The sequence below is a fragment of the Ammospiza caudacuta genome, chromosome 8 (genome assembly GCF_027887145.1).
Source record: "Ammospiza caudacuta isolate bAmmCau1 chromosome 8, bAmmCau1.pri, whole genome shotgun sequence".
NCBI lineage: Eukaryota > Metazoa > Chordata > Aves > Passeriformes > Passerellidae > Ammospiza > Ammospiza caudacuta.
Genome location: NC_080600.1, coordinates 29,570,554 through 29,598,531, shown reverse-complemented (window position 1 = coordinate 29,598,531; position 27,978 = coordinate 29,570,554). Strand labels below are relative to the sequence as shown.

Genomic DNA, 27,978 nt, shown 5'->3' with positions numbered 1-27,978 from the left:
GGCCTGGCTGGGCTGAGCAGCTCCAGGGATGTTCTGGCCGCTGGGACATTGGGGCAAATCTTCCAGCGGCCCCAGGAGGTCTGTGACTCAAAGAGCACGTCTGCTCCCAAGCTGTGGAGCTCAGTTTGAGATGGCATTTAGGGGCTTAACGTCACTGGTTGCTAGGTACTTTGCCCTGGTAAACTGCTTGAATGTGTGTGCCCCACTTCCACATCCATGCAAAGAAAATTATAAAAAAACCCCAAAAGATAAAAAATTGTAGCTCTGCTTGCAGGAAGCTGTAAAGTTAAGCTTGCAACTTTTACCAGTCACCTAGCAGATTGTTCTAGTATCAAAAGCTCCCCTAAAGCATTGCCACCGTTTTACCCCATGGCCTGTACCTCCCTGAGCACCCTTGTGGAGCTGGCTGAGCCCCCCAAGGGACCCAACACAGGTGGCCGTGGGATGCTCGGGGCTGGAGCAGCTCACTGGCAGGCCCTGGCACACAGATGCTCCACGAGGGTCAGGCACGAGCTAACTGAATGCATAACTTTATTAAATAAATGCTTTGTCATGAGAAAAGACAAAGATCAAAGAGTAACATAAATTATAAGTTGAATAAATAGTATACAGCAATCTTCACTTTTTAATAAAATGTGAGATTTTTTTTTTAAGTACAAAATGCTAAACAGAGCATTAAGCTCTTCTTCCATTGTCAGTTTTTCACAAACTGCTTTTTTTTTCCCACCAGTAAGATTATGAGTATTTCTTGTTTACTGGAAAAAAAAAAAAACCAAAACAACAAAACCAAAACGAAACAACAGAGCTACCGTATGTATGTAAAGCTATAAAAAGCTACCGTAAAATGTGTAGTGAGTATTGCTTAAAGATAAAAACCAGGCAGGAAACTCGGAATCTGGTGTGTTTTAACAACTGTGTTACAACGGTGGGTAACGTGCGTGGTGACGTCTGTCCCAGTGGCAGTGGCGGTGGCTGGCGGGGCTGGGGAGGGGGCCACAGCAGGCAGGGATCCTGGCCAGGGCCAGGACAGCGGTCTGGAAGCGAGGTGAACTGACAGTTCTTTAAATATACAATGCTCCATTTGGGGGGAAAAAAAATCAACGACAACAAAACAAAACAAAAAAAAAAAAAAGAAAACTAAACCAACAGCAAAGAATTTTCATGGGGAAGGTGGAGAAAAGGGGAAGGGGGGAGAGAGCGGAGAAATAGTGCAAAATGCTCTTGTACTAGTGGTTTTCAAAGTCCACTGCAGTACAGACAAGGGGTAGCCCAGCCACTGAGCGCCGCTCCCTGGGCAGATGTGGTGGAAGGGCTGTCCTGAGCCATCCTTGTCCTCTCCTTCCCAGCTCCCATCCTAGATACCAATGTGGGCTCAGCACAAATACCGTAGCCAGAGACCCTTGAGCCTCATGACCCCCCGATGCACAAATTGCCAGCATCTCCTGGTGTGCCTCAACCCTCCCCAGCTTCCAAATCTGCCCCTTCTCGTTCTCTCATCCTAAATGCAGAGGGGTGCTGCTGGGTGCTGAGAATGGGAGCACCTCATCACTGCCACCCCAGAGGGTGACCAAGCCCTCCTGAAGTCACTCTCAATCCCAGGCTCCAACCCCGGTCCTAAATATTAGTGCAGCTTGTAAACAGCCTCGTCCTGCTGGGGATCCTTAAGGGAGTGGGCAGCTGGGGGGGTCACTTGGTGCCCCATCCTGGGAGCCGAGGTGATCTGGGGGGTGAGGGTGGTGCACCCCAAATGTCCCCAGGTTCGTGGGGACAGGACAGGCAATGCCATCCCCGCATGGGGTGTGCAGGTGTGAGGGAGGCTGTGCGGGATGGATTTTGGTACTCTGGGCTCCAAGGGCCACATAGACTTGCTTGGTAGGGAGAGGACAGAGCACTGCCCTGTATCCCTTCCCAGTGTCTGTGGTTGCCTCTTTGTGACACCACCTGGGGGCATCCTGGCCAAAAGGCAAGGTCCATGGGGGTCGATGCCCTTCCCATCCCACCCTGGGGGCACATCTCCTTTCTCTGCAGCCAAAGGCTTTCAAGTTTTGGGAAATTAAACAAAAAAAACAAACAAACAAATTAAAAAAAAAAAGCAGGAAAGAGGAAGAGAGAAGGAAGGAAGGGTCCTGGGAAAGGTGGTACTGGCCTATGACAGTCAGGAGGGTTTGCACAGGGATCAGCAAGCGGACAGTGTCAACAATGGTGTCCAGTGGCCCTTGGGGTTAGCACAATCTCCTCTTCCTCCCGCTTTCTTCACCCCATTCTTTACTCCACTTGCACCCCAGCATTAATCCACCACTCTGGTTAAACCAACCCTGCTCCATCAGCCCTGCAGAGCCTGGAGGGGTCCCTCTCTCAGCCCCCACCATGCTCCCGTCCAACAACACGGAATTACCCCACTCCAACAGGCTTTTTTGGGGGCACATCTACACTGGAAGCACACTTCCGTCTTTTCAAGGTGGGAAGGTGCTTTGTCCCCAGGACAAAATGTGTTCTGCTGTGTCTCCGTGGAAGTCCATAGGCAAAACTCACTCCTGCTGTCATTTGGAGGGAAATAACCACAGGTGTCCAGTCCTGCCCTCCATCAGGGTAACGTCCTGGTGGGGAGCCCACAGGATGCTTAGGGGAGCAAGGTCATCTCACGAGAGGCTATGAGGGCTCCCAGCCTGTGATGGCAAGAAGCCTTCACCAGCACCCCCTTGTCCCATCCCCACCAGTGGGGCTCCAGTGGTGCTGTGGACCTCCATTTTTCTCTGCCCAGGTCCAGGAAGCTGAAAGGGATATGGGGGTTCAGGAACCTTCCACCTGAGGTCAGCTGTGTCCTTTGGCCAGTGCTGGCTGCCACCTCCAGCTGTGGCAGTAGGATGTGGTTCCCAGCGGGTGTGTTTCCCCACCACAGCACCCAGACCCCACAGCTTCCTTTCCTTTCTTTCCTTCCATTCGCTGCAGGATCTCCTCCCAGCACCAACATCGTGGAGACCCTTGTCAGGGATAAGCAAGAGGTGAGAGTCCCAAAATCAAATGTAAATGTTATGAACAAGAAATGAGTTAGGAAGGCAGCCGAGGGCTGTCCCAGCATGCCCAAGGCAGTGGGTCTCCATGGTGCAGTGGCTGCTGTCACTCAACAAGGAGCTGGGCCCCAGTTAAAGGCAAGGGCCCATCTCAGGATCTTACTGCAGGATCATGGGAATCAGCCGTGGCAACATGAGCAGTATCCTCAATGCAAAAGGATGGCGTTTTCCTAGTCATGGGGAAAACTATAAACCGGCCTTAACAAAAAACCAAGATGAAACAAAGTGGAGGTTTGGGGGTTTTTTCCCCCTGGAGCAAACCATATTTTCGGCTGTGTAAAAAAAACAATAAAAAATCTCCATAGTTGGTCGTCTTTGTGGTGGCAAAGGGTGGTGAAGAGTTTTGGCCCTGATTCCCCTGTCCCCATGTAGGGATACTTCAGTTTGAACAGTGATGCAGTCTGCAGTGTTGATGAGGCCCTGATTCCACAGGCACCGATCTCCTCCATAACTCTGCTTCTGTGCTTAATCCAGCAGGTCATTATTTGTTTTTGGGAGGGGCAGCATATCCCCCAATTGCATATAACATTGAAACCTCCAGATTTCAAGGTGAAGCGTTGCAAGGAGGGAAAGCCACATCAATGCACACACAAGTGCATGCAGGTGACGAACACTTTCACACCTGGATGGACAAAGGTCAATCCTGCTTGTCCCAGAAAATTTCTGACCTTCTAATCAAGATGAACTGGACAGGGGAGACTGTATTTCCTTTTGTAATAATTTTTTTTGAAGTCCACAAATACTTTCTGGGGGTATTTGTGCTGTTGCAGGATCTGTGTTTCCCTCCCCAGCTTATTTCCAGACACAAAGTGAACAGTCCCACGTCTCCTCCCTTGCTGAAATCTGCCTGGATTGGGGGGCAGTCATTTGAGATGGAAATCAACTCAAGTGAGTCCCAGCAACACGGGAAGGACACTCTGGAGGACTGCAAGGGGAACGCTGGTGGCCACAAGATTTGCTCTCAAGACCCTTCAGAAATCAACTAGCTAACATGAAAAAAATATAAAAATAAAAATGAACCTGCCCAAAACCCGTACTGGAGAATCAGCAACTTGGAGAGCTTCCTACATCAGGGTGACCTCTGCTTGTGGCAGAGGGGTGCAGGCAGCGTTGGGGAGAGGTGCAGGATGGCAGAGTGGCCATGGCTGGTTTGTCTCTGGCTCTATCCTTTCCTTGCTGAGTCCTTGTTGTCAAAAGGCTGTTGTAGATTCCGAGTCCTCAGTTTCTTCAGGGTTATTTCTCTCTCTTCTATTTTTTCCTTTTCTCTTCTTTCTTTTCTCTTTTCTTCTCTTTTTTAATTTTCTTTTTTCTTTTCTCTTTTTTCTTTCTTTTCTCTCTTTTTTACTTTTCCTTTTCTTACTTCTTTCTTTCTTTCCTTCTTTCCCTTTCTGTTTTTTTCATTTTTCTTCCTTTCTCTTTTTTCTTTTCCTTTCTTTTTTCGTCTTACATGAGATGAAAGGAATCGGAGTCCCGGGGCGTGGGGAGGTGCGGAGGGGAGGGTGGAAGGGAGTCTGGATAGATAGTGATGGGGCAGAGGGAGGGGATGTGGCTTCACTCCACATTGCTGCTGTCGAACGCGTGGCACTGCAGGTCTCCGCTCAGGAAGTCCGTCCCCGGCAGCTTCATGCCATACTTGTCCACACACCAACACAGCCCACGCTTCCGGCCCCGGGAGGGCTTGCACTGGGGAGACACCCAAGGGCAGAGATCAGAAACGAGCCACCAGACGCTGTGTGGCTCCCTCCCTGGGGACCAGGCCTATCACACCAGCAATGCAATCCCCATGGTAGGATCTGGCTCCTGCTCTCTGCTTTCAGCACTACCCCAGCCCAGGGCTCTCTGACTTTCCCCTCTCCCTCACCAGCTCCTTCAGGATGCTTACTTCAAGCCAGATGGCACCTGGAGCCATCAGCAAGGCCACCCACCACCAAATGTGTCTGGAGATGCTTGCAGCACCACCCAGACTAACCCAGCAAAGGAAAAACCTCCATCCTTCCCACCCAGGGCAGTGGCAGAGAGAAGTCTTCCTGGGTGGGGAACATCTTACCTGCTTCCTCTTGTAGAAGCCCTTGCGGTCACAGTTGGGGAGGTGGACAGCGCGGGGGACCATCCTCTGGCTGCTCTTCAGCTCCTGCAGGGACGCCTCCATGTGCCTGCGGCACGGGCCCTGCACGCAGGGAGATCAAATGTGAGAAAGGAAGCACCTCACAGAACCTTCCAGCTGCAAAAGCCCCCAGGTCCCCCCCGACTAGTACCCATTTCCCAAGGGTAAAAGCCCTCCACAGTCACCTTCCCATGGGAGCCTCATGGAGGGAAGGTGAAGGCACCCACCAGCTCAAACTCCTGCCGGAGCTCGGGGATGACCACGCGAGGGTGAGCCGTGTTCTCAGCCATGCCCACAAACTTCGCCAGGGTCAGCTTCTTCCGGCGGTCCTTCTTCAGGGCTTCAGCCTTGAGCTCAGAGAGGCGCCCGTGCTTGGGCCGGTAGGCCTTGGGCGGGTAGGTCTCCTCCGTCATCTCCGAGGTGGTCGGCTCCTCGTGCTCCCGGGACTCCCGCTCTGCAAGGGATGGGGTACCAAACTGTCATGTCTCCATGAGATGAGTGGGGCTCGCTTTTGCACAGAGACCCTCCTGCCAACCCAGAAAAGAGCTTTGGAGCAGGCAGGATGAAAACAAATAATGGAAGGAATCCCTTTCCTAGCTGCTGACTACAGCCCTGGCTTTATCTCACTGTGTGGGACTTCACAAGGTTTTTTTGTGACCTCTGAGCTTGGGACAGGAAGCTGTCTAGAGAGCATGGAGGAGTCAGAGGTCTAGGATGCACTTCTACATACAAGGGCCATCATTGTTTCTGTGGAAAAAGACCAGTATGAGGGTCATCCAACCCCCAGGGCCAGGTGACACATAAATGAGGCAGAGAAGCCCCTGTTTATCCATGCTGAGAGGATTAAGTGACAAGTTCATACTTCACCCTGCCTTAAGAAGGCAAGAGCACAAGCCAGGAATGCTTGAAGATGAGACAATTCCAAAGCCAAGGTCAATCACACAGCACAGCCACCACGTGGCTGGGCAGACATTTCAGCAGTGATACCAAAGATGTGGTTGACAAGTACTGGGATCTCCAGGGTCCTCAGCTTGCAGCCCCACTCATGGGATCAAACCAGCTCCCATCTGCTGACACACACCCAGCAGCCCGCAAAGCCAAGGGTAACACTGCCAAGTAATGCTGCCTGACTGCCATTGATGGGACTGACAGCAAAGGGGGAACATGTTTAGGTTCTGTCCATGGCATCCATCTTCCTGTAGATCCCCCAGCACAACCTCTGCTGGCAGGATGCAGGCAGGAGCCCTGAGCAGTTATATATAGGAGCAAGCTGGTGACAGTCTAAACTTAGATGACTTGTGACATTTAGTGCAACCACCAGAGTGAAAAAGGGTTATTTCTTGACTAAATTTGAATATAGTTTAAAGGTCCTGAGGCTCCTGGTCTCCTGACCCTTGGGTCCCCAGCTGTCTGGTGTTGATGACAAGTCTGTGCTGGGACCAGCAAGTGACCATGAGGAAACTCACTGCAGCAGAAGGAAAGCATCAGAGTAGCTGAAATCTGTCCCTGAACAGCATCTCTTGCAATTTCTATGCCAGTGAACCCAGATCATCCCCTCCTACGGGAGGGAAAAGGCTCAGGATTAAAACAAAAGCAGATATACACCCCCAACAAGGCAAGCAGGATTCTTTCTGCAAAGCAACTGCTTCCTGGAGCCCAGATGCAGCACCAGGAGGGAGAAAGGTGAAGAGGATGCCATTGCTGCCCAGGGATGCCTGAGGATGCCCAGCGGGGGGGACAGATGAGATGCTTAGTGGCAGATGGCAGTGCCAGACTGTCACACACACCTCAGCCGGGGGGTTTGGAGGTGACCGAGTGTCACTGGGTCACTGGGTGCCCAAGCCATCCACAGGTACAAGTCTTCTATTCCTCCTTGCCAAGGGGACCTTGCACTCTCCCAGCAAAAATTTGAAAGTTTCTCATGGCCACTTATATAAGTGGCCCTTTTTTTTTTGTTTCCACAAGAATAGCACTGGATGAGCATCCCCAACTCTACACTCTCCTAACTGCCAAGAGCAATGTAAACAATCCCCTGTACCATCCCCAGAACTCATGTGGCACCCCAGGATGGGATAATTTTGCCATTTTACCCCATCATGCTTATATGCTTGGCGGTTTATTCCTTGCTGCAGGACTCACCTGCCTGCACAGATCAGGGCTCCTCTACTCTAAGAGGATGACAGACAGGATAGAGAAGAAACTGAGTAAACTGGAAATTACTCCCCAGAAAATGAAACAACACAAGGTGCAGCTGAAGTGCTTCCTTTGCCTCAAAAGATATTCTGGCAACTCAAGGTCTGAAAGAAGAACAGAGGCATCTGCAGTGACTAAGCCCTTCTCATAGCAGTGAAACATGCAGTGTTCTGTCCCAGGAATCCCCTCTGGCACCCACATCCAGGGCTGGTGCTGCCAGAGTACCTCCCTGGGCTGCCCTACAGTAATAAAGGGAAGTTTCACATTGGTGCTGGCAAACACCCAGTAACACAGGAGAGGCCCAACTCATTACCTCAGCAATACCAAATAAGTGAGGCACAGCTTCTTAGGGCAATCCTAACAAATAAAAACAAGTAACAAATAAAGGATACAAGGCAGTGAGGATTCAGTCAGAGAAACAGTACAGGGTGTCCAGTCCCCAGAACTCAGCATGCAATGGGTGTCTGCAGCAGCTCAGACTGCTCACATGGTCAGCAGCTTTACCCCCTTGCAAGCACCTTATCCCTCCTCTCCCTGCAAGCTGCCAGCAAGCCAGAGTGAGCTGGGGACTAATGTGGAGCTCTTTCAGCAAGGATAGATGGCAGCCACAGGAGCCCTGTGCTCCTGTAACTGATGTGCCCTAAAAGCTGCCCAGATCCCAACCCAAGTCTGGTGCTTTCTGCACGGCTGAAAAAACACCTGGAACTGACCCCATTCACTCTCCCTGGCATGCATGTGTTCCCCCTCAAATGGGAACATATGCTTGGGATGTCCTAAAACAAGGATTAGAAGTGATGGGACTCCTTCATCTGTGACTCAGCAGTGGTGTCTAGTTTGGGTTTTTATATCCCAGTGATGGGGTGGTGCCTTGAAGGCATCCCTTTCCTCCATCCTCTTATGTTTTTTATAGCCTAATTTCCTTCAACAACAAGGCTGATGCAACCCCTTCTTCTAACAAGCCAATTTTGGCAAACTGAAGGGCAGAGGACTCTCACAGAAACAAGCTCTGGGCAGCTGGTAAGGGGCCTTCCCAGGGCGAAGAGGAGAGGGAAAGGCAGAGCTGGCACGTGCAGCATCCATGCAGCCCCTCCTTTCTCTTCTTGGCTGGCCCATCCACCTTCACCTGCAGCTGCCCACTGCCGCCAGACCAGACACTCACATCAGCATCCCCAGAGCTCCTGCATCTATCTGCCCATCTGCATCCACCTGCCCATCCTCACCCACCTGCCCATTCATTACCTCTGTCTGCCCCCAGGCTGGCTCATGGCAGGCAGCATTTGGCACCACTGTGCCTCCATGCCTGAGAAGATGCTGGCAGGAGCAACGCCCAGTTTCACCAAATGAGCCCAACTTCTGTGGGAGACTCAGGAAGGAGTTCAGGCTGGAGTTCCTCCTCCCTCACTGTCAGGTTCTGGCCTGCCACACAGCCCCTTCCCGCCTACTCCCATCTGCCTGCCAGCCTGGTGCCACCTGCAGAGGCCCAGCTGCCTGTCTGGGGACACAAGGCATGGCAAAGCACGTTGCACCCCTGTGGGCTTAGGGCATGGGCAGGCAGGCCCTACTCACGGTGTCCCTAGATGAGGGACAGTGGAAAACAGAAGGTGGGTGGCTCACATAGCTCCATTCCTTCTCCCCACAACACAGGAGGAGATCACCTCTCACTAGAGGTCCTAAACTTACTGGCATAGAAAAATTACACAAAAGAATGACATTGCTGGCCAAGCTGAGGATGCCTGGCTAGCTTGGAGGTGACACATGGGCTGAAGCCACCTCAAAGGGATGCTGACCCTACAGCCAAGGCAGGAGACTGAATTCAGTTCAGAGCCACTCCATGGCTTCATGTCTGGTCTGATCCACTGCTGCCCAGGGAAAGAGGGCAAGCATCTGGAAAGGCTCTTGACCCAGGCCAGGCCAAAAGGACTGTGCTGTTGATGAGCCCTGGGACACAGAAAACACCCACAGCAAAGAATGGGATGTCCTATGCCCTGCGCTCAGGCACAGTGTCTTCTCCCCACTCCAGGCTAGCCAGTGGAAACTCCCTAACAGGAACCATTTCCAACTGTTCCCTGCAGAAGGGAAGGGGAGTAGCAAAATACCAGGCACTGTTTCTGGGAAGTCACAAATTGCTCCTGTCTGGCTGCCTGCTGTCCTTAAGAGATACCACCCAGAGCAGACTACACATCATTCTGCCCCACAGCAAAACCCAGCCTGGTGCTCCTGGCTTCAGATGCTTTGGGCCCATGTGACCCATAAGGTGGCGGGTGCACTCACATGGGGGAGCAGAGTGTGTGGGAACACTGCAACCCTGCCTGCTGACATTACAGAGTGGAACACAAAACTTTTTCCAAATGGCTGGGAGGCTCAAATTTTTGTAACACATTTTCATTGGTTTCTGGCAGAAAGGATCTATTGACTGCTGCTCTTAATGAACCGTGGTTGTTACAGCCACAGCCCACTGCTAGAGGACTTGCTGTCCTGTTCAACACCACCCCCAAAAGCCACATGCACTGAAGAAGTACATGCACAACCACAGCACAACCTTGCTAAACAGCCCTCTTAATTATTATCATGATCATTATTATTTACAGCATAGGCACTAACATAATACACCACTTAAGCAGGAAGGTGTTGGAGAAAGACTTAATGGGGATCTCAGTTAAACCTCTAGCACAGGAACAACGAAAATGTCACTTGTGGAGACTCTGAGAATTTGTCCAGTCCTTCCTCTGCCCCAAACTCAGCCATGTCTGTTCAGAGGTGCTCATTGCATATGGGGCTTATACAGGAATTCCGTTCTTAGGTACCTGGCTGGAAAAAACCCTGAGGATTTTCCCCAGCTGCCCTCCCCATTTGTTGCCCACTCCGGAGGAGGGGACATGCTTGACCTACATCAAAACTTCCTGGTACTGGCAGGCAAATTTGTCCCTGACCTGGACTAGCACTTGTGGCCATGATGGGAAAATAAAAATTCCTCCTTCCTGGTCAGCACACAGAGACAGCGACTGTGTTTGCATTCTGAAGATGCAGGGAAGGGAGAATGCAGGCAGGGAAGAGATGCAAAGAGAGGAAAGTCATCTCATCTTGCACCCTTTGGCAGCTGGAGCGTACAACTGAGCAAAAGCATTCCTGAGCTCCCCAGAGGCCACCAGACTCAGCCCAGGCAGAAGCCCAGCAGCTCTCACCCACCTAATGAAGAACAGCTCGCTGACATTCCTGTCCCAGGCACAGCCCCCAGCGTGGTGGTGACCGGCCCCCAGCCCTGCTGGGGTGGTCAGAGAGCGGCCCAGGCACTGTGCCTGTGCTGGGGTCACTGCTGAGACCACCGCCCTGGTGAGGTCAGGCAGTGAGCTCAGGCAGCCCAGCCCGAGGCCATCTGGCACCCACTGGAGCCAGAGCAGCCAGGGCTGAGGATGGAGGCTACAGCCAGTTCCTCCACTAGCCCAGGGTGTTGTCTGCTGGAGAGCCAGCTGCAATGTGCCTTGGACTTTGAACGAACTTTTGTGCTTTGGTGGGGTCTTGGCATCAAGCCGGTGCAGTCAGTCTGGCACGGACTGGTGAGGGAGCATGCTGGTAATGCTTGCAGGTGATGAGAGGCTCAAATGAGACACCACACACCAAGAAGGACAGAATAACAGCAGCCCTGCTGGGACTGCCACCCCACCTCTCACAAGTCTCAGCAATGTGCAACAGACACTTAAATCTATGTCACATAACACCCAAATGCTAACACTGAGGTGTTCTGGATGGCCAAACTCCATGTGTAAGTCATTGCAGAGATGCTGCACCCTCCAAATTGTGACCAGCCCCATAATCTGGCTTGGGTTGTGATTTTAGGGTGGAACAAAAGTCCAGCCTCCTCTCCTGAGACTCCAGTGATCACACTTAGGCCTCCAAAGGTCTGAAGTTAAGAGAGGTAACTCCCACCACCTCTTCAGTCTTGGTCCCCTTCAAGCCTGTGATGTAGTTCCCATGGGCCATGCTGTTTTACAGACACAGGAGCAGTAGTAAGAAAACACGTGCCCTGGGAATTAGGAACTTCAAAACCTGCCAAAGGCAGCAAAACACTTTTGTGATTTGCAGAGTGTGGAAGGAAGTGTTTAGCAGTCAAAGCACTGTGAAGTGCTCCCAGAAACACCCACTCTGCCCCACCACACCCAGTCACCTACCAAAGACCGATGATCAGAATCCAATCAGTCCATGGCTCAAAAGCCACACAAGCTTTTGGAAGAGGGGCTCCAGGGTATTCTAGTATCCTATACCCCTGTGACAACATGGTGGAAGTTGATGAGACCTCACTGCCTTGTTCCACTGAGACACCTTTTAAGGGAAGGATATGGATCAGTAAGGCCAAGCTCAGAGAAGATAATGGAAAAGCATTCAGAGAGCTGGCTTGGAAGGCTAGGCCTTATCTCCATTTCCTTAAGCCAAGAGCCAGGAGGATGCTTGGGAACAGCTCAAGAATACCTGAAGAGCCTCAGAACAAGCACTGATGGCAGAGGGATCTGCTATTCTGTGGCATTTTTTACTTTTTTTTTGAAGTAATTGTTTGGGCTTTGCTGAATTAGCCTGGAAGACCAGCTCTTTCTCAGGTGATTAATGTCTCCTCAGCAGAAACCTGTGGATACAGATTCTGCTGTATCAGCCAGGGCTCACCTGCAGAGCGTGAATATCAGGTGTTTGGGCTGCCCCCAGGTTCACACAGGATTCATGGGAAAGGGAGATCATCATCCTGATGACCTCTGTGTCCTCATACAGATCTGGATGGGGGAGAAATGCAGCTCAGCATGTGGGAAAGGAGCTCTCAAGGGAACCAGCTCATGTTTTGGTCTGCTCTGGAAGTGCAGGAGCTATCTGTAGGAGTGGATCTCTGGGTCAGCATGACTTCACAGTGCCAGCAAATGCCACAGAGGTGGGAGAGGTACAGCTATGGGAACTGGAAGCTTAAGGAAGGATCTGTGTTGCCATGTGCACATGGTACTTTCCTGAGTTGTCCTTTACTGCAGTCACAAAACTCTGAGAGTAACTCAGTAGAGCAAGGAGAAAAGCAGGTTTGGATATGGGGAGCTTCATGATGGAAGCTCCTTCCCTACACATTGCTAGCTGTGAGTCCACAGTCTCCATGCTGTGCTGGAAGAGCCAAGCTTGGGCACCAGCTGGTGGGCCAGACTGGTGCTGCCTTGAGATGTAACAATAAAGACTGTGGCTGAACAGGTGTTGTCTTTGTCTCTTTCCAAGAACTTCCCAAATCTGTTTGCAGTCAGTTCTCCATGCAGGTGTGGGAGTTTGCAATGCACATACAAGACACACCAAGACCCGGTGACGGTCTGAGTCAACAGGCAGCATAGCCAGAGACTCTGGGTTCTCATGACAATGATTTCTGTCCAGGAGAGAGCCCAAAATGTCTAACCAATAAAAGAATTGGGAAACTTTCCAGGGTTTCACCCTCCAGTAAGATGATGAGCAAATGTCCATCCATTTCAATTAAATGATGCTGATGTGCACCATCTTGCAAAATTGCAGACACTCTGTTGCTAGATAGCTGCTTATATCAGCCTGACATTTCCTGAACAAAGTTATCTTCCAGAGAACTGAACTGGCAAGGGGAGAGGAAGGAAGTATTGCAGGACTAGATTTATATCAAGAAGCTCCTGTTGCTGATGCACTGATGATAGGAAGATAAAACGTATTTCCTTCACATCATCTGGAGGCTGCAGATGTTCACCATTCCATATGTTGAAACTGCAGAAGAAGCTGAGAGCTGAATTATGACCCACAGAAATCAAAATAAATCATCTTTCAATATCAGAGTGACCAAGACATATTCTTCCTTCCTGGAAAGGATGAAGTAATTCAGACTTTCTTAGTCTCACATCTTTTCCAATAAATTCACCCAAGCAGCAGATTTCATTGGTTGCAATAAAGGAGGCAAAAGCCATACCAAGCTGCCAAGAAACTAAGAGCAGGAAAGATTAAAAAAGAAAAACTCAGAGAAGACTGCATGACAGTCTCTGCCTAACTAAGGGTGAGGAAAATCTGGTTTAGCTCCTGCAAGGCATCATTGAATTGTTTACCAGCAGTTTCTCCATGGGGCTTATTTGGGACAAAAAGATGAGAACACACATGCTTTAAGGTTTTCTGAATGAAAACAAGAAGTTGTTTGATCATCTGACCACCTGAGATGACTTGGAAAAAATCTTCTTGTGCCCACAGAAATGAAGGAGGTGTGATGTGTCCATCAGCTGTCATTACTGCATGAAAAAGAATCAGGCAGGGGACTTTTTGGATGCAGGTAGCTCAACATCAGCAGTGGAGGAAGTGTAACCAGGGAGAAGGAATAAGTAATTTGCCCTCCTGGACTCCATGGGGCTTATCTTTAAAACTCAGGTGAGGAGTGGTACCAATCTACATGAGACATCAAGAAATCTGGACTTAAAAGCAGGTGCTGCCAGGATGCTTGCCCCTTGCTCCCCACAAAGAGACAGGAAAAGGCCCATCAAGGTGGAGCGTGGAGATGCACCTGTGTGAGGTGTTGGATAAGAACTGTTACAACACCAAAAGTATTTCAGATGTGCAGCTCTGATTGCAAGTTCCAGCCTAGCCTGGACTAACTTCTAGGCCTTCAGCCTCACTTTCACAGTTTTGCCTTAAACCAGATGGAAAAGCTGTGTGAGATCATCCATTGCTCATCTCTGTGTCAGCACCAGATGACACATCATCACATGTACCGTCCATCCTGACTATTACCACCTCTGAGGGATGAAATTTCCAACCTCTGCCCTCAGGACTCCTTTCTTAATGGCTCCCTCTCTCAGAAAGCCTTTGCCTGCAGTAGGCCTGGATGTTATTTAATCTCTCAGTCAGCCTAAGTAGGGCCACAAAAAAGTACCAGAAGCTAGACATTCACACTCAGACAATATTGATAAGGAGGAATTTCCCCAAGTTTGATCCTAATGGGTGACTCTTGCCTCTCTTGGCCATTTTCCACCCTGTACTCCTGCATATATTAGCAATTTCTTTTGGTCCAACACAATGCAAAGATGCTTTTGAATGTTAAAAAATCCCCATGGGTATCTTGATGGACAAAAAGGTATAGATCTCCATTTTGGGGTCTGAAATTCCATGAAAGACAACTGATCACCCCCTTGCCACAGATCTGGAGCCTTTCTGGAATAATAAAATCCTCGTTGCACTTTGTTGTTTCTCCTGCAACCTCAGGCCACTGCTGCTTTTATAAAACCAAATAACTGGCCATTGAAATGGTTATGAAATGATGCAGTAAAATTTCACCCACATCTACTATTTCATCAGGAAAGAAGGACACACAAGTAAGAGCAATGACTGTATGTCATTTTGTATTTAGATAAAATATCTTAAGACATGTAATAATATCTTAAGACATGTAATAATATCTTAAGACGTAGTTGTGGCGCAGCATAATTGACTGCTGGACAGCTATAGGACAGGTATAAGACAATTCTTCTGCAATTCTTCCCTAGTAAAACTTTTCTTCTTTTCCAGCATGTTCTTTAAATTAGGAAGTGAAAGCCAGGTTCCATAGTTTTCACTGGCTTATTTAATTACAGATTTTCATCATTAGTCTAACACATAACATCTGATTTCTTAAGCATGAATAATAAATGACTCTTGATTTAATTGTCCTCTGATGAATCCCATCTGTATTTGGAAAAATAAAGTATTTCTACTGTTTTTCTACAAAAAAGAATTATGAATATTAGCCAACTTTGCCCCCAAAGTTACCTTTAAAAAACATTCCTTCTTCTGTTTAGCTAGGCAATCATTTCCCTAAGTATCAGGATTACTTTCTTGCCCTTAAATAGCAACCAGACAACTCATCTCCATCAACATAACAATCATCTCCATCACCAAGCCAGCTGTGTCCATCCAACAAGCAAACAAACCAAACTGCAACAACAGCCCTCCAGGCTCAAAGCTGCAAAGAAGCTTTGAGCCCTTCCAGAGCCAACAGCCTTTGCTTTGGCCCCACAGTCCTTCGAAGACTGAAGCAGCTGGTTCCCACCGAGGGGAGAGGTGCGCAAAAGCCTTTGATTCTTTGGCCCTAGAGGAAAGGTGCTCAGCATCCTGCAGGATCAAGGTCTGCCAGGCTAAAAGGGACCTGTGTGCCAGTTTGTTGGAGGAGATATTGACCCCCCCATTCTGCATTTGAAGAGACAGTACCACCGGGGTGGTGTTACAATGAAAAATTATGGGAATAACAGAGGGGTCTGGAGAATAAGGGCAATAGTGAGAGCAAGGCCTTGTGCACGTGCACACAAGAAATGCCCACTGACTTCAGAAGGATGAATTTAACATGACTTCTCAAAGTTTAATCTCTTGACCAGAGTTTCCCTCTCACACATGTCCTGGAAACATCATAGACAGAAGACTTACCAAAACATGCTGAGAAATGGATTCCTTGAGAGCAAATTTGCTCACAGCAAATCACTAAGAGCCCCAAATTTCTGCAAACACATTATGCTGGCTCCCGCTGAGATGAACTTCAAGCAGTGGATTGACATGAACACTAAGGGGTCCTCTCAGATCACTAGCATCAGAGAGCCACCTCAAAAACAACATCTTGCTGAGAGTTGCCTTGGCTACACAGCTGAAAGAACACAGTGTCTGGTGGGGGTTGAGTGGAAAGGGGATGGGGGATGTCACCAGATATGATGAGACCCTTCCAGGATGACCTGAGGCATGAATCATGAACTGTGCCCAGTGATCTTAAATGGGCGGCCCCAGGATCCAGGCGTGCTGGCACAACTGTTCCCCCACTTCATGTCCTTACCCTGTGTATCAGCCTGGGGAGACCCAGTGTGGAGGCTCATGCTCACTGGACCCAGTGGGCCAGGACTTAGGGGATTCCAGCATGGGGGGTCAGGTGTCCATCTCCTTCTCACCAGCAAGCCTCCTCATGCTTTTGGCTATTCCAGTCCGGATGATAAACAGACAGTATCTACTTTTTCCCTGTAAAAAGCCTCCTTATTAACAACTGGGTGGTTATCAGGCTGGCTGCCAGTGAGTTCACACAGGCTGAAGATGATCTTTGGATCATCTCTGACTTCTGCATGCATCATGTCTTTGGGTCCTGTAGCTTCCTCTGCTCAGTGCTGAATGAAGGCTGTTTCTCCTGCCCTCAGTTGCTGCATTTCAGCAAATGTGCCATTTTTCCCCAATTCAGTTCTTCTCTCACACTTTCCTGAAGGCCAGTTGCTGCTGCCTGGGCATGGAGAAGTTTGCAGGATCCCAGGGACCTCAGTGTCCCTGGTCCCATCTCCTTCCACCAATGACACCAGCAACCACTGCTCTGGCAGGTGGACTGGCTGTCATTTGCAAGGCACAACTTCACACCTTCGGTGGGAAGAATTTGCTTGTTTGACATGGGAAAATTTGCCCTCAAGAAATCTCTCAGTGTATTATCTTAGTCTAGCCAGAAAACATAAGCCACCTCCAAGCAGAGGGGGTGAGTTTGGATCCACACAGCTGGCTGAGAGGAGGATAGATCTTGCATCTATCTCCTTCCTCACCTCCCATTGTTTGATATGCTCACCAGGTGCATCTCATTTCAGAGCCCTCAGTGGGAGGAGAGGATAGGCTGATCTGTATGCCAGTATCTGATCTTTATGGCAAAATACGATGTGCCAGTCATAACCAGAATCCCTGCATCTAAGAGAGGTTTGTGTGTGCTGCCTGGAAACCATTCTGCCTCCAGAGACAAGAATACTCCGTGTATGTGCTTGCACACATTAAATGTTTATGCAGGCGTGTGTGGGTGTGTGAACACGGGTACGTGTGTGCATCTGCTCACACGCATATCTGCCCTGTGCATATTAATGCTGCTGCTCTGCAGCCCACATCGCTGGGCAGGTGTGCTCCAGACAAATTCTCCACTTAGGTCTGCCCTTGTATTTGCACTACTAAGTGCTTGGGTTAAAAAAAAATAAAAGGAAAAAAAAAAAAAAAGGGGCAGGATTTGCTGTGCCATGGGCGCTTTTATCTGCCCTGTGAGTTAGCACAGCGAAACGAGCTACAACTGTTCTCAGCGGCTCACCCAGCTGAGAGGAGGACGGCAAGCCCCGGAGGGGATGAGGTTCCCGCCACCCTTCCCAGGCTGCTCCCAGGATTTTCAGTTTGCATGGAGTTTAGGGAAGCGCCGCTGCTGCATGTGCGGCTGCCGGGCCCGGCGAGCAGCGCTTCCAGCCGTCGTTAGGAGGAAGCAGAGCACCGCGCTCCGGGTGAGGCAGCGCCGGGCGCCGCCTCTCCTCCTCTTCCTCCCCCTCTGCCCCAACACGTGGGAACAACTAAGCGACAGGAGACCCTGGGGGATGTCTTGAAGCTGGCACAGAAGGTACCCAGTCCTTCCTGCCCCCTTTTGTCAAGCCGGAGGGGACGGCCCGCAGTGAAGCAAACGCTTCCAGTCGCACATGACTGTGCTCAAGTCACTGACGTGCCAAAGCCGCGACGATCATCTGGGCTCAGGATGCTGCTGCTGCTGCTGCTGCTTAAGTATGACACGAGGAGGCACAATAGCCTCCTCCAGCATCCCTCAAGTTTGCAGAGGCTCCCGTTTGAGAGCAGCCCCTGCTCTCCGCTGTGGTGGTGCAAGCTCTGGAGCACTCCCTGCACTGACCTGGAGTGGGTCCAGAGCTGTGTGGAAGCTCGGGGCCAGCTCTATCACTCATGCACGCACGCACGCACAGAGCCACGTCTTTTCTCCGGTGAACTCTGCTGGCACTCGGCAGGAATTTCATTTGGATCAACTACTTAATATTCTCTCTCCTTCCTTAGAAACCAGGCTGCTGAAAAATCCTTCCAGCCAAGGCCCCTCCTTTCCTGTTTGAACCACCCCATCCCTTCCTCCCCCGTACACACACACACACCGCAGAAACCCAGCTCTCTTGCTGGCACCTGATGGATTTCACTCTCCGTCTATTTTTTTTTTCTTAAATATATTGTTATTGAAACTCCAGATCAAAAGAAAAAATGGAGATTTTCCTGTTTTGTGTCTGAGGTTTTGCAGGCCTGTTGATACTAGCTTTCACCTTGACAGCTCGGAGCTGCTTTGCACAATGGACGTGCAGCCCGCACCAGCTGGGTCCCTCCCGCAGCGACATGTGCACAAGGCAGCGCATCCCTGCTCCCATGACCCCTGCCCTCACCCTCACCCCGGAGCTCGGCATGGAGCTGCCCACCTGCCTCCCCACATCCCCTCTGCTCACCCCTGAAGCCTCACATCCCTAAATGCAGAGCAGGGGAGTACGGGAAGGGGGAATGGGGTGGGGGAAAATATGTTGGGGAGCAACAAAGGACAGCACCGAACACAAGCTGCTGCAGGAAATCTGTGCTCGGCAGCACTCCTCCTCCTCCACCTTTCAGCTGACGCTGCAAAGATGATTTTCTTAGGGCTAATTCTGCAAACCCTCCCCTTTCCCCTCCTGGTTATCGTTGGCTCACGGTTTCATAAGGAAACTTGCCAAGTCTTGCTCGCTTTCTAGAAAGAGGGCAGGAATGAGAGAGAAGGAAATATTTGACAACCTTTGTTTTTCCATGAGCGTTTTTACGGCGGCAGGCTCCAATCTGTGCCCTCCGCTCCCTGGTGCTCAGCCTGACCTTGCTGTCTCAGCAGGAGGAAGTCTGGCAGGAGCACAGGGGAGAAAAATGGAAAGACATGGTATATTTCAAAGGAAACCTAAACAAAACAGAGAAAACCCAGAATCCTGCAGCCTGTGCCATAAATGAAGCTCATTCATGTTTTATTTTACCAGGAACAGTCAATTGCAGACGTGATGTTTGGCTTTAAGTAAAGGACAGTGTCTGACTGTTGTGGGAGGAAGGACTACAGGGACCATCCTGTCAGTACCTACGTATCCATCTACTTAAAACAAGTCCTACTAAGGCTCTTTAATCCCACACTTGCTTTCATTTCAGACCTCTGAACAAACCAGGAGGACATTCTGCTCATTACCTCTGGCATTCCTCAGTACCACTGCCCAGCATACATATGAAGAAACTGAAGCATGGTACTGCAAGCATCTTGTCCCCAGGCAAGACATCTGCTCTACAGGAGAGCGAAGCCTGGCCTCCCAGGCTCTGGCTCTGGCAGTGCTGCTCAATGCATTTCTACCTTGTCCATAAGGAGGAAAGCATCTGCGATTTTAAACTTGGCCAGCACGAGGGCAGAAATAGATAGAAATGCAGTTTGATCTAGTCCTCACCACTGTCACATAGTTTATTTTGCAGAGTGCTGATTTTTTCTCAGCAGTTCTCAGCTCAGGGCCAATTTTGGTCATTGATAGATGGGAGGGCCAGGCCAGCTTCCCCAGTGCACGATCCCTGTGCTGCTGGCCAAACTGGCAGAGGCCAGAAAGTTCAAGTCAAACTTAATTTCTTTTCTTTCCCTGTTGCTTAGAAACATGCCTATGAAAATATACTTTGTTCTCACACACTACCAGTCAAATGCCAAGTGACTTTTTTTTCCCCTCTCCCATCCTCAGGAATTCCTGATTTATTTTTTATTTCTATTTGCAATTGCATAAATCTCAAGAGGAGCCTGCTGGTCTCCTGTGGCTTCTTGCAGCAGCCTTTCCAGTCCAGGCTCATCTGCTGTCTGCGAACAAAACCTGTCGAAAAGAGGCCCCTGCGGCACTTGGGGAGTCCAAACTGGAAGTGCAGGTAGTGCCACAGGGTTGGTTTGCACGACAAACCTGCCACCGCCTTCCCGTCCCTCTCCTTGCTCATTCAATGGGTGTTGAATCCCAAGAAAATCAAAAGCAGTGGAATTACAAGGGCCCTGGCTAAAGTTTTCACACAAAGCACCTGCTAAAGAACCAGTTTCCTTGGGAAGTGCGAGGCAGGTGGAACGGAAGGACATTCATGCTGGGAGCCAAGCGCCAAAGCTTTTTCAGGTGCCTGAATGGGGCACCCTCAGCTCAGGCACAGGGATGGGCCCTGCTCTCCTGCTGGGCTCCAGCTGCATGGCTTTGCCTTCCCAGCCACACTGCCTGCCCCTGGCCACACACACACACGTGCAGAGTAAATAAACACCAGGATGACGCACTCTGGGATACTTGGCTATCTCTGCTGACAGTGGTTACTGCCCAGCTTCCTGGGCTCCCCAGCAGGAACGTGGCTCCTGGCTTCACCCTCTGGTCCCTGTGCAGGTCAGCTCCCAACCCTCCTATCTGACAGCTGCCCTTCAAAAAAACAAGCTCAGCTTTGCTGTTTCTAGCTGATTAAAGGGAGTTTGGACATCTGATGTCATTCGAGGGAGGGGGGGAAGTTATTACACACAGAATTTGGTTTTGCTCTGAAGGATGGTGCGTAGCAACGCAACCACTGCCTGCAAGCAGCAAAGGGGAAAAATAATAAAAGCATCACAATTTATTAGGTGCTAGGAAGGAGAAACGGATTCCCGTTGCATGGGTCTAAGCAGACACTTGCTAACAAGTAGAAATGACTGTTTCATGGACCAGAAACAGTGAGGGTTTCTGGTTGTTTTTTTTTTTTTTTTGCCAAGTGGTCTCCTGGACATGCAGACACCCTCCCTACCTCCCTTCACACTGTGGCAGAAATATGGATGTACTTGGAGGAATACAAGGAATCTGTCCTCACATGAGCTACAGGATCCAGAAATGAGAGTGAAATGAGTGTCAAAATGAAGCAGCACTTTCTTTCATGCTTTTGTCACGTGCAAGGTACAAACATTTCAGAAGCTTGGCCTTGCACTGGTGCTGCCATGCTCTCCTTCATGCTTGCTTTTAACCTGTTCTTGCCCATTATTAGCCACACCACCGTTATTTTGGCAAACCCATATCCTGACCCTAATGCACCTGCTCTCTTCATCTCCCTGAGCTAAAAGCCCATCGCCCAACAAAGATGTCCAGCAGCTGGCAGACAGAAAGAACAGGCTGTAGTGAGATTCCAAGGAGGAAATGTGAGGCAGAACAACAAACCTGGGGGTGGCTGAGACTTTGGGAACGGGCTGTTGGTTGAAAGGAGATGCCCTGCTGTTCTCCTCTGTACTTCAATCTGCAGAGATCAGCTCGGGCCCCAGAGCAAGGTGGAGGATATGGTGATAGAAAGTTGTCAGGGAGAGGGCTGAAGACAGAGGTGCAGGAAAGATGTAAAGGATGCAACGGGGAAAGGACTGGGATGCAGTTGTGACTAAAAGGGTGCATCTGGGAAGTGGGGAAAGAAAACCCTTCCACTGGAGATGGGACAATCAAGAGGCAGTGATGGAAGGCAGGGTGGGGGCTGTGAGATGATGCAACAGGAGATTTGACCAGAGCACAGATGGAAGGAAGGATGGGAGAAGTGGCAGGGGGCATGGAAGAACAGCTAGGGGGGTGGAAAAGTACCCACCAAGATGGAAAAGCAACTGTGGGTGTGGGTGGAAGAACATCTAGAAAGATGTGAAAGTAGCTGGAAAGGTGGAAAAGCAATAGGGGGGGGGTGAAAGAGCAGCGGGAGAAGTGGTGGTTGTGGAGAAGCAGACAGAAATGATGGAAAAGCAACCTGGGGCTTGGAAAAGTTGCTCGTGGAGGGGGTGGGGAGGAGAGAGAATGGGGAAATAGCTAGAGAGATGGAGCAGCAGCCAGGGTGTGTAATTGTGTGAGAGAAAGAGAAAAGTCAGGCAGAAAGGCAGAAAAGTAGCCACAAAGATGGAAAAGCAGCTGGTGTGGTGCAGGGGAATGGAGGAGCCGGGAAGGCGAAAAAGCACACGACGGGGGAGGGGGGGGAGGGGGGATGGAAAACCGGGCGGAAAGATGGAAAAGTAGCCGGGAAGGCGGCAAAGTAAGTGGGAGCATGGAAAAGCACCTGGGAAGATGGAAAAGCAGCCGGCGGGATGGGAAAGCAGCGGCGAGGGCAGGGAAGAGCAGCCAGCGGGAGGGAGCAGAAAAGAAAGCGGAAAGATGGAAAGGGAGCCGGAAAGACGGAAAAGCAAGCGGAGGGTCATGGAAGAGCACCCGGAACGAGGGAAAACGCAGCCGGGAGCCGGCGGTGGGGTGGAAAAAGCAGGCGGAAAGATGGAAAAGGAGCCGGCAGAGCGGCTAAGCATCCGGGAGAGCTGCGGATGGAGGATCGGGGTCACTCACCGGCCTTGGCTTGCTCGCGGTAGCTCTTCTCGCTGAGGCAGACGGCGGTGCCGTGGAGCAGGGCGTGCAGCGGCTTCTCCTCGCCCTGGCGCGGCAGGCAGCGCAGCCCGCGGGCGCAGCGCTCCGTGTAGACGCCGCAGGGCTGCCCGGCGGGCAGGGCGCAGGTGAGGCAGCAGCCGCAGCCCGGCTCCTTCACCAGCTCGCAGCCCAGCGGCGACGGCGGGCAGAGCGACAGCGCCTTGGCATCGCAGGGCTCGCACTGCACGAAGGAGCCCAGGCACCGCGACAGCCCCGGGCAGGCGCCCAGCAGCACCAGGAGCCGCAGCAGCATCGCGGCGGGGATGCTGCGGGACGGGGCGCGGGGGGCTGCCGGCAGCGGGCGGCGCTGGCTTTCCGCTTGCCCCTTCGAGGGCCAAAAAAAAAAGAAAAAAAAAAGAAAAAAAAAGGAAAAAATTCAAAGAAAAAATTAAAGAATTTTAAAAAATAAAATTAAAAAAGGAAAGCGCAGCCCCTGCTTGCAGGCGCCCCACTCTGGGGGTTATTCTCGGGGTGCGAGACCTTCCTGCTTTTCTTTTGGCGCTGGGAGAGGGGGGACGTCTAGATTTCCTTTTTTTGTGTATTTTTTCCTCCCCACCGTTTCTCCTTTCAGCTTTTTCTCGCCTCGAAAGGGGGAATTCGCACCGCGATCCGCGGGAGCGCAAAAAAGAGGGAGGGAAGGAGGGGGGAAAGGGAGCGAAGCCTGCAGGGGTTGCACAGCCTACAGGTTGCAGGGGGAGGCGTGGGGGAGCAGGGGTGTTTGGGGAGGTGGGACGGCTATTTCACACACTCGCTCACTCACGCGCGCACATTCACTCTTCCCAAAGGGCTGGGAGGAGGCAGGTTGGGAAAGGAGCAAAGTTCCTTGAAAACCAGTGTCCTGCTAATAATGCATCAAAGCAGTCAAGAGGAGAAGGGAAAAAAAACAAAAAAACAAAAAAAGAAAACGCAGGAGAAGGAAGAGGGGATGCAAAGACCCCCTCCCCTCCCTCTTCTTCTGCAGGAGGAAAAGTCTCTCCCGACGCAGCGAGCTGCTGGGAAGCTTGGTATGAAGCAAAGTTGTGTTTCGATCGGCTCTGTTCAACTCTCCCGCTTTCCTCTTCCAAGATTTGCAAAGAAAAAAAAAAGACCAAAAGAGTAAAAAAAAAAAGTTTTCTGCAAAGTTGGAGTGTTTTGTTGCAAAGTCGGCAGAGGAGCGGTAAAAAATCAGGGGGAAAGGAAAAAAAAAAAGAGGAAAAAATATCCACTTTGTAGATCTCCCAACACTTTTCCCCTGGAGAAGTTTCTAAAGAGACTGAATACTGCAGAACAGGCTGTCTTTTAAATAGACTGCCTCTGGCTGCCTGCCAGCCCCTCGCTGCAATTTGAGATCCCAATGACACCTCAGCTTGACTAGGTGCCAGCAGCGAGGGCCCTATCAGTGCGCGCTCGGGCCGTGGGGGTGGGGTGCGCAGCTCCTGACTTCTGGGCTTCAAACCCCGGGCAGTGATCAAGGATAATATTATGAGGAGAGACAAGGGGAGGAGGAGGGGGAAGGGGAAGCCGAGCGCTGGAAGGCGGGGTGGGGGGGTGGGTGGGGGGAAAGTTCAGATCTTCACGGTTTAAGGAAAAAAAAAAAAAAAAAAAAAAAAAGGCAGCAAAGTGGTTGCCGTTGGGTTGCAGGGCAGCCTGGGCTGCAGGGAGTGTGGATGGGAGAGGTCAGGGCTCTGAGTTTGGGGAGGAGGAGGGAGGTTGATGGTGGGTGCTGTGCCCGGTGCTTTTGGGGCGCGGAGCCCGCGGCGGGCTGGGAGCCGCACAGCACCCGTGCGCTCCGAAGGTGAGCAGGAGAGATGGCTGGGTGCCTGCCAGGGAGCTCCTGTCGCCCTCCCGGGCCCAGCAAGGAGCCTTTGGGTGTGCAGGGTGCCCAGCCCTTCCCTCGTGTTCCCTCTGCCCCCGGGCGAGGTTGAAAACCGCAGCGAGGCTTTGCCCTGTGCCGGGGTGCGCTCCTGACACCCCCAAACAGCAAGGGTTAACGCGGCCGGACAGTGAGCAGAGGGAGGGCTGGGCTGCTTGTAAGCACTGTGTTAGATTCCTCTTTGGAAAAGTTCGCTGTTGCTTAGGGCATGCCAGAAAAGAAGGGGAATTTTGCCATGTGAAGTCCAATTTGCACGTTTTAGCTCATTCTTCTGCCTCTTGCCCTGCACAAAATGGGGAGGGAGAAGAAAGGAGAAAAAAAAAAAAAAAAACAAACGCTTTGTAGTGCTCATCCCCTGTCCTGGGCAGCTTGGGGTTTGTTGTCTTTTGTTCCACCGCTGCATTCCTCAGGGTTACAGTTCTCCCGGCCCTGGTCCTTCTCACTTGCCTCCCTCAGTTCTCATTCATCTCTCGGAGCAAGGAAGCTGAAGCGTAGGAGAGGGAATCTCCAAACGCGGGTGTGCAGCCCCCGCAGCTGTGCTCAGGGGTTACACCTGGAGCAGGGGGTGAGCAGAACCCAGGGTGGGAGTCTGCTCAGAAGCTCAAGCTCGGGGGCATCTACCAGGGCAGTGGGAAATTCAAAGGGATCAGCTAATTCTGAGTGAGGTTTATGTGCGATTCAAGTCAACCCCCCTTCCACACAGGCACACACTCCTCCAAAGCTTCATATTGCCCAGGTTTCTTTTTAGATCAGTCATCTGTGCAGCTGCATTGCATGGATTTTGCCACTAGAATGCACCCTTATCTATGGTAAGAGGAGAGATGGCTGCTTAAAAGCATTAACTCCTTCTTCTCCAAAATTTCCAGCTTAAGGCTTTCTTTGCACCTCTCAGGTGTTGCTTGTTTTACTGCCTTTCTACCCCATGTACAGTCAGTAGTAAAGATCAAATTCCTCCTGTTCTTACCGCTTGCCCTCCAAAAAAGAAAACAACATTGCTAAGCTTGGCTGGGTGGTTTTTTGCTTTTCTTTCTACTAAGAGTTTTTTCCAGAGGTTTTATTTATTACTACCTGAATCTCTGCTTAGATCACAGTTAACTGGAAAAAAAAAAAAAAAAAGTAAAAAAAAAAGCACCTTTAAGGTAAGAAAAGCACTCCCCAGGGGTTTTATCTTGAAATGCTTTAAAATGGTTTCTCCAGTTGACACTTAGGGCTTTTACAGCATATTAATTGCATCCTGCCACTGTTTTTTATGAGAATCTGCCACTGGTCTGAATGGGTGCTTTGCAGAAAATACCACCAGGCAGACAGTGAGCACTGCTCACCTGGAGATCTGGAAACACTTTATGAGAGGGCTTAGAGCAGGAGAAAAATGGCTTTCCTCGTTCTCTCATCTGCCCTGTAAGAAGCAGAGTGCCCCGTATTAATGCCTGGTGCAGAAACAGTGAGAGTATCTGAGGGGTGGAGGAGAGGTTTCACTCCCACTCCTACCTGCGAGACACAAAATGGTGAGGCATGTAGAGAACTGCCTCCATCAAGCCCAGCTGCAAGCCCTGGCATGGGAGGCTTGGGCACGGCTGGATTGCCACGGGGCAGAGATCCTGCGAGGGATCCCAGGGGAAGCTGCTCCTACTTAGGGCTGCCCGGGAAATTTCTCTTGGGCCAAAACCCAGGTCAGGTGAAGTTGTCTTGCAGCCAGCCTCGTTTCACTCCTCTGCTGTCCTGCGAGGACACTCATCCACAAAATCTTGCCTGGAAACTGAGTTGTATCCTCAGCCAGAAAATGGTGATATTTTAGCCATAGGAGGCGCTCTCTTGGCAGGTTTTCCCCCATTTTATGGAAGTAGTCTCAGCTATGGGGTTCTTAGGGCTGCCACCTGTACTGACCCACTGAGGCCAGCAGTTGGGATGGAGTTGCAGATGACCCCTGGTCTGTGCTCTCTCCATGCTTTTCACAAGGTTTGTCTTTATGGCATCTTCTGCTGACCCCAAAAAGCTCCCACTGCCCTGGCAACCTAAGACAGCCACAGGACAGTGTGCAGCGTATGGCTGGCCATGAGCTGTAGGAGAGCCTGCAGCTAACAAAGATCACATTTCTCCTGGCTTGTGCTCTTCCAGGGGAGATCACAATCATGTTTTATGTTTATAAGACATGCTCTCTTATTTCGAGGGAGTGAACAGAGAGCGTTCAGAGGAAACCAACGTTTCTGTTAATGTCTTCTCATGTATTTCATTGCTATAGGCTCTATGTGTTACATACAGCTCTGCTGCAAAAAGAGAAATAATTATTTGGAAAGCAGTTAGTGTTCTTAACATATCAGATATGTTACACTTCATTATGATAATCTCAGTAATATGCAAAAGCACTGACTTTCCTGGGTATGATAAAGAGGATGGAACACATACTTTAATCAGTTTGGGCTAATCTGTGTGTTTTGGAAGCACTTAGAACATAAAAAAAAAAGTTCAGGCTATCTAGAAAGATTAAGAGCTGAATGACAGATACAAAAGTAAGATACTTTTTTCTTCTCTCTCCAGAACCACTGTCCGATTTTTCTAGATCTGAAACTCATTAGCGAAATAATGCTTATACAGGAGAATGTATAATTTTTTTTTCATGAGCAAGCATTAAAAAACACAGAATAGTTGTGAAATCAGGGGCCCGAAGCATTGTTCTGAAAAAAAAGAAAAAGCCAGTACTTCTACAAAGCTTGGAGGGAAAAACGACAAGCACCAGAAGTAGAACTGATGGGACAAGTCTGAGACAGAAGTGCGGAAAGCAGAGATGAACACCAGCAGGAGGTGCAGATATCAGCACTGTATTTCACTTTGCATGGAGACTGCGTTGAGTGTCAAAAGTAAAATGTGATTTCTTCCCGAGATATTCGTTCTTCCCTTGGACAGTGCCTTCTTGCCTGCGATGATAACCCCAGCAAGTGTTCGCAGCTCCGTGCTGGGAGCCCCTTTCCAGCAGGGTCCCGCAGCCCATCCCGCAGCAGTGGCTGTAGTAGAGCTAGCGAGGGCTAGGTGGCATACTGGATACGTTGGAGAGTCACCTCTAAGGACTTCCTTCCACATCCAGCAAGGGCTAGGCTGAATGAAATTATCTCTTTGCAGGCAGCTTTCTGTGTCATTAAAAAAACAAAGCAACCGATGCTTCCAGTGAAGACAGCATCAATGTTTTGCTTTCTAACATGCCTCATGGGGGTATCAATTTTTAACCGCATGTAGAAATGGAGTCTCCCCCCACCAGATCAGCGCCTGGGTGTTCTGCGGGGCCGTGTTGGCTCTGTTTCACATTATCAGGGCTCAGCTGCCAAGATTTCCAGTGGTGACGGGTGACTGGGGTGCCTCCACCTCCCGGTGGCCCACACGGGCCAGCTTGGGGTGCAAAGTGGGGGGGATTCAGTAAGCGAGGGACATCAGATCCTGGGTGTCAGGAGGTCCTTCCTCAGAGACTTTCACAAGGAATGAAGCATAAATGCACTGGATGTTTAAATGATAGAGGCAGAAATAGCACAGGGGACAAATTCCTCTTGCCTGAGCACAGACAAAATTAATTTCTTCTGC

At 50.4% G+C, this 27,978-nt stretch overlaps 1 protein-coding gene across 1 annotated transcript; it reads right to left on the bottom strand.

The window, feature by feature from the left end:
• Nucleotides 1-514: 514 nt before the first annotated feature.
• IGFBP5 (insulin like growth factor binding protein 5) lies at nt 515-23,775 on the bottom strand. The gene is made up of 4 exons (XM_058809412.1): nt 22,482-23,775; nt 5,403-5,629; nt 5,119-5,238; nt 515-4,754 (listed from the first exon to the last, which is right to left on the bottom strand). Exons 1-4 carry the CDS (start codon nt 22,810-22,812, stop codon nt 4,623-4,625), a joined length of 810 nt encoding a protein of 269 aa, XP_058665395.1. The 5' UTR covers nt 22,813-23,775; the 3' UTR covers nt 515-4,622.
• Nucleotides 23,776-27,978: the final 4,203 nt, after the last annotated feature.

What these genes read in the sequence shown, in the direction of transcription:
- IGFBP5 (XM_058809412.1), bottom strand. Translation starts at nt 22,812, where the DNA reads ATGCTGCTGCGGCTCCTGGTGCTGCTGGGCGCCTGCCCGGGGCTGTCG. An exon ending in TCCGGCAGGAGTTTGAGCTG is followed by an intron (nt 5,239 to 5,402) that starts GTGGGTGCCTTC and finishes CCCTGCGTGCAG; the next exon opens with GGCCCGTGCCGCAGGCACAT. An exon ending in GCTTCTACAAGAGGAAGCAG is followed by an intron (nt 4,755 to 5,118) that starts GTAAGATGTTCC and finishes GTGTCTCCCCAG; the next exon opens with TGCAAGCCCTCCCGGGGCCG.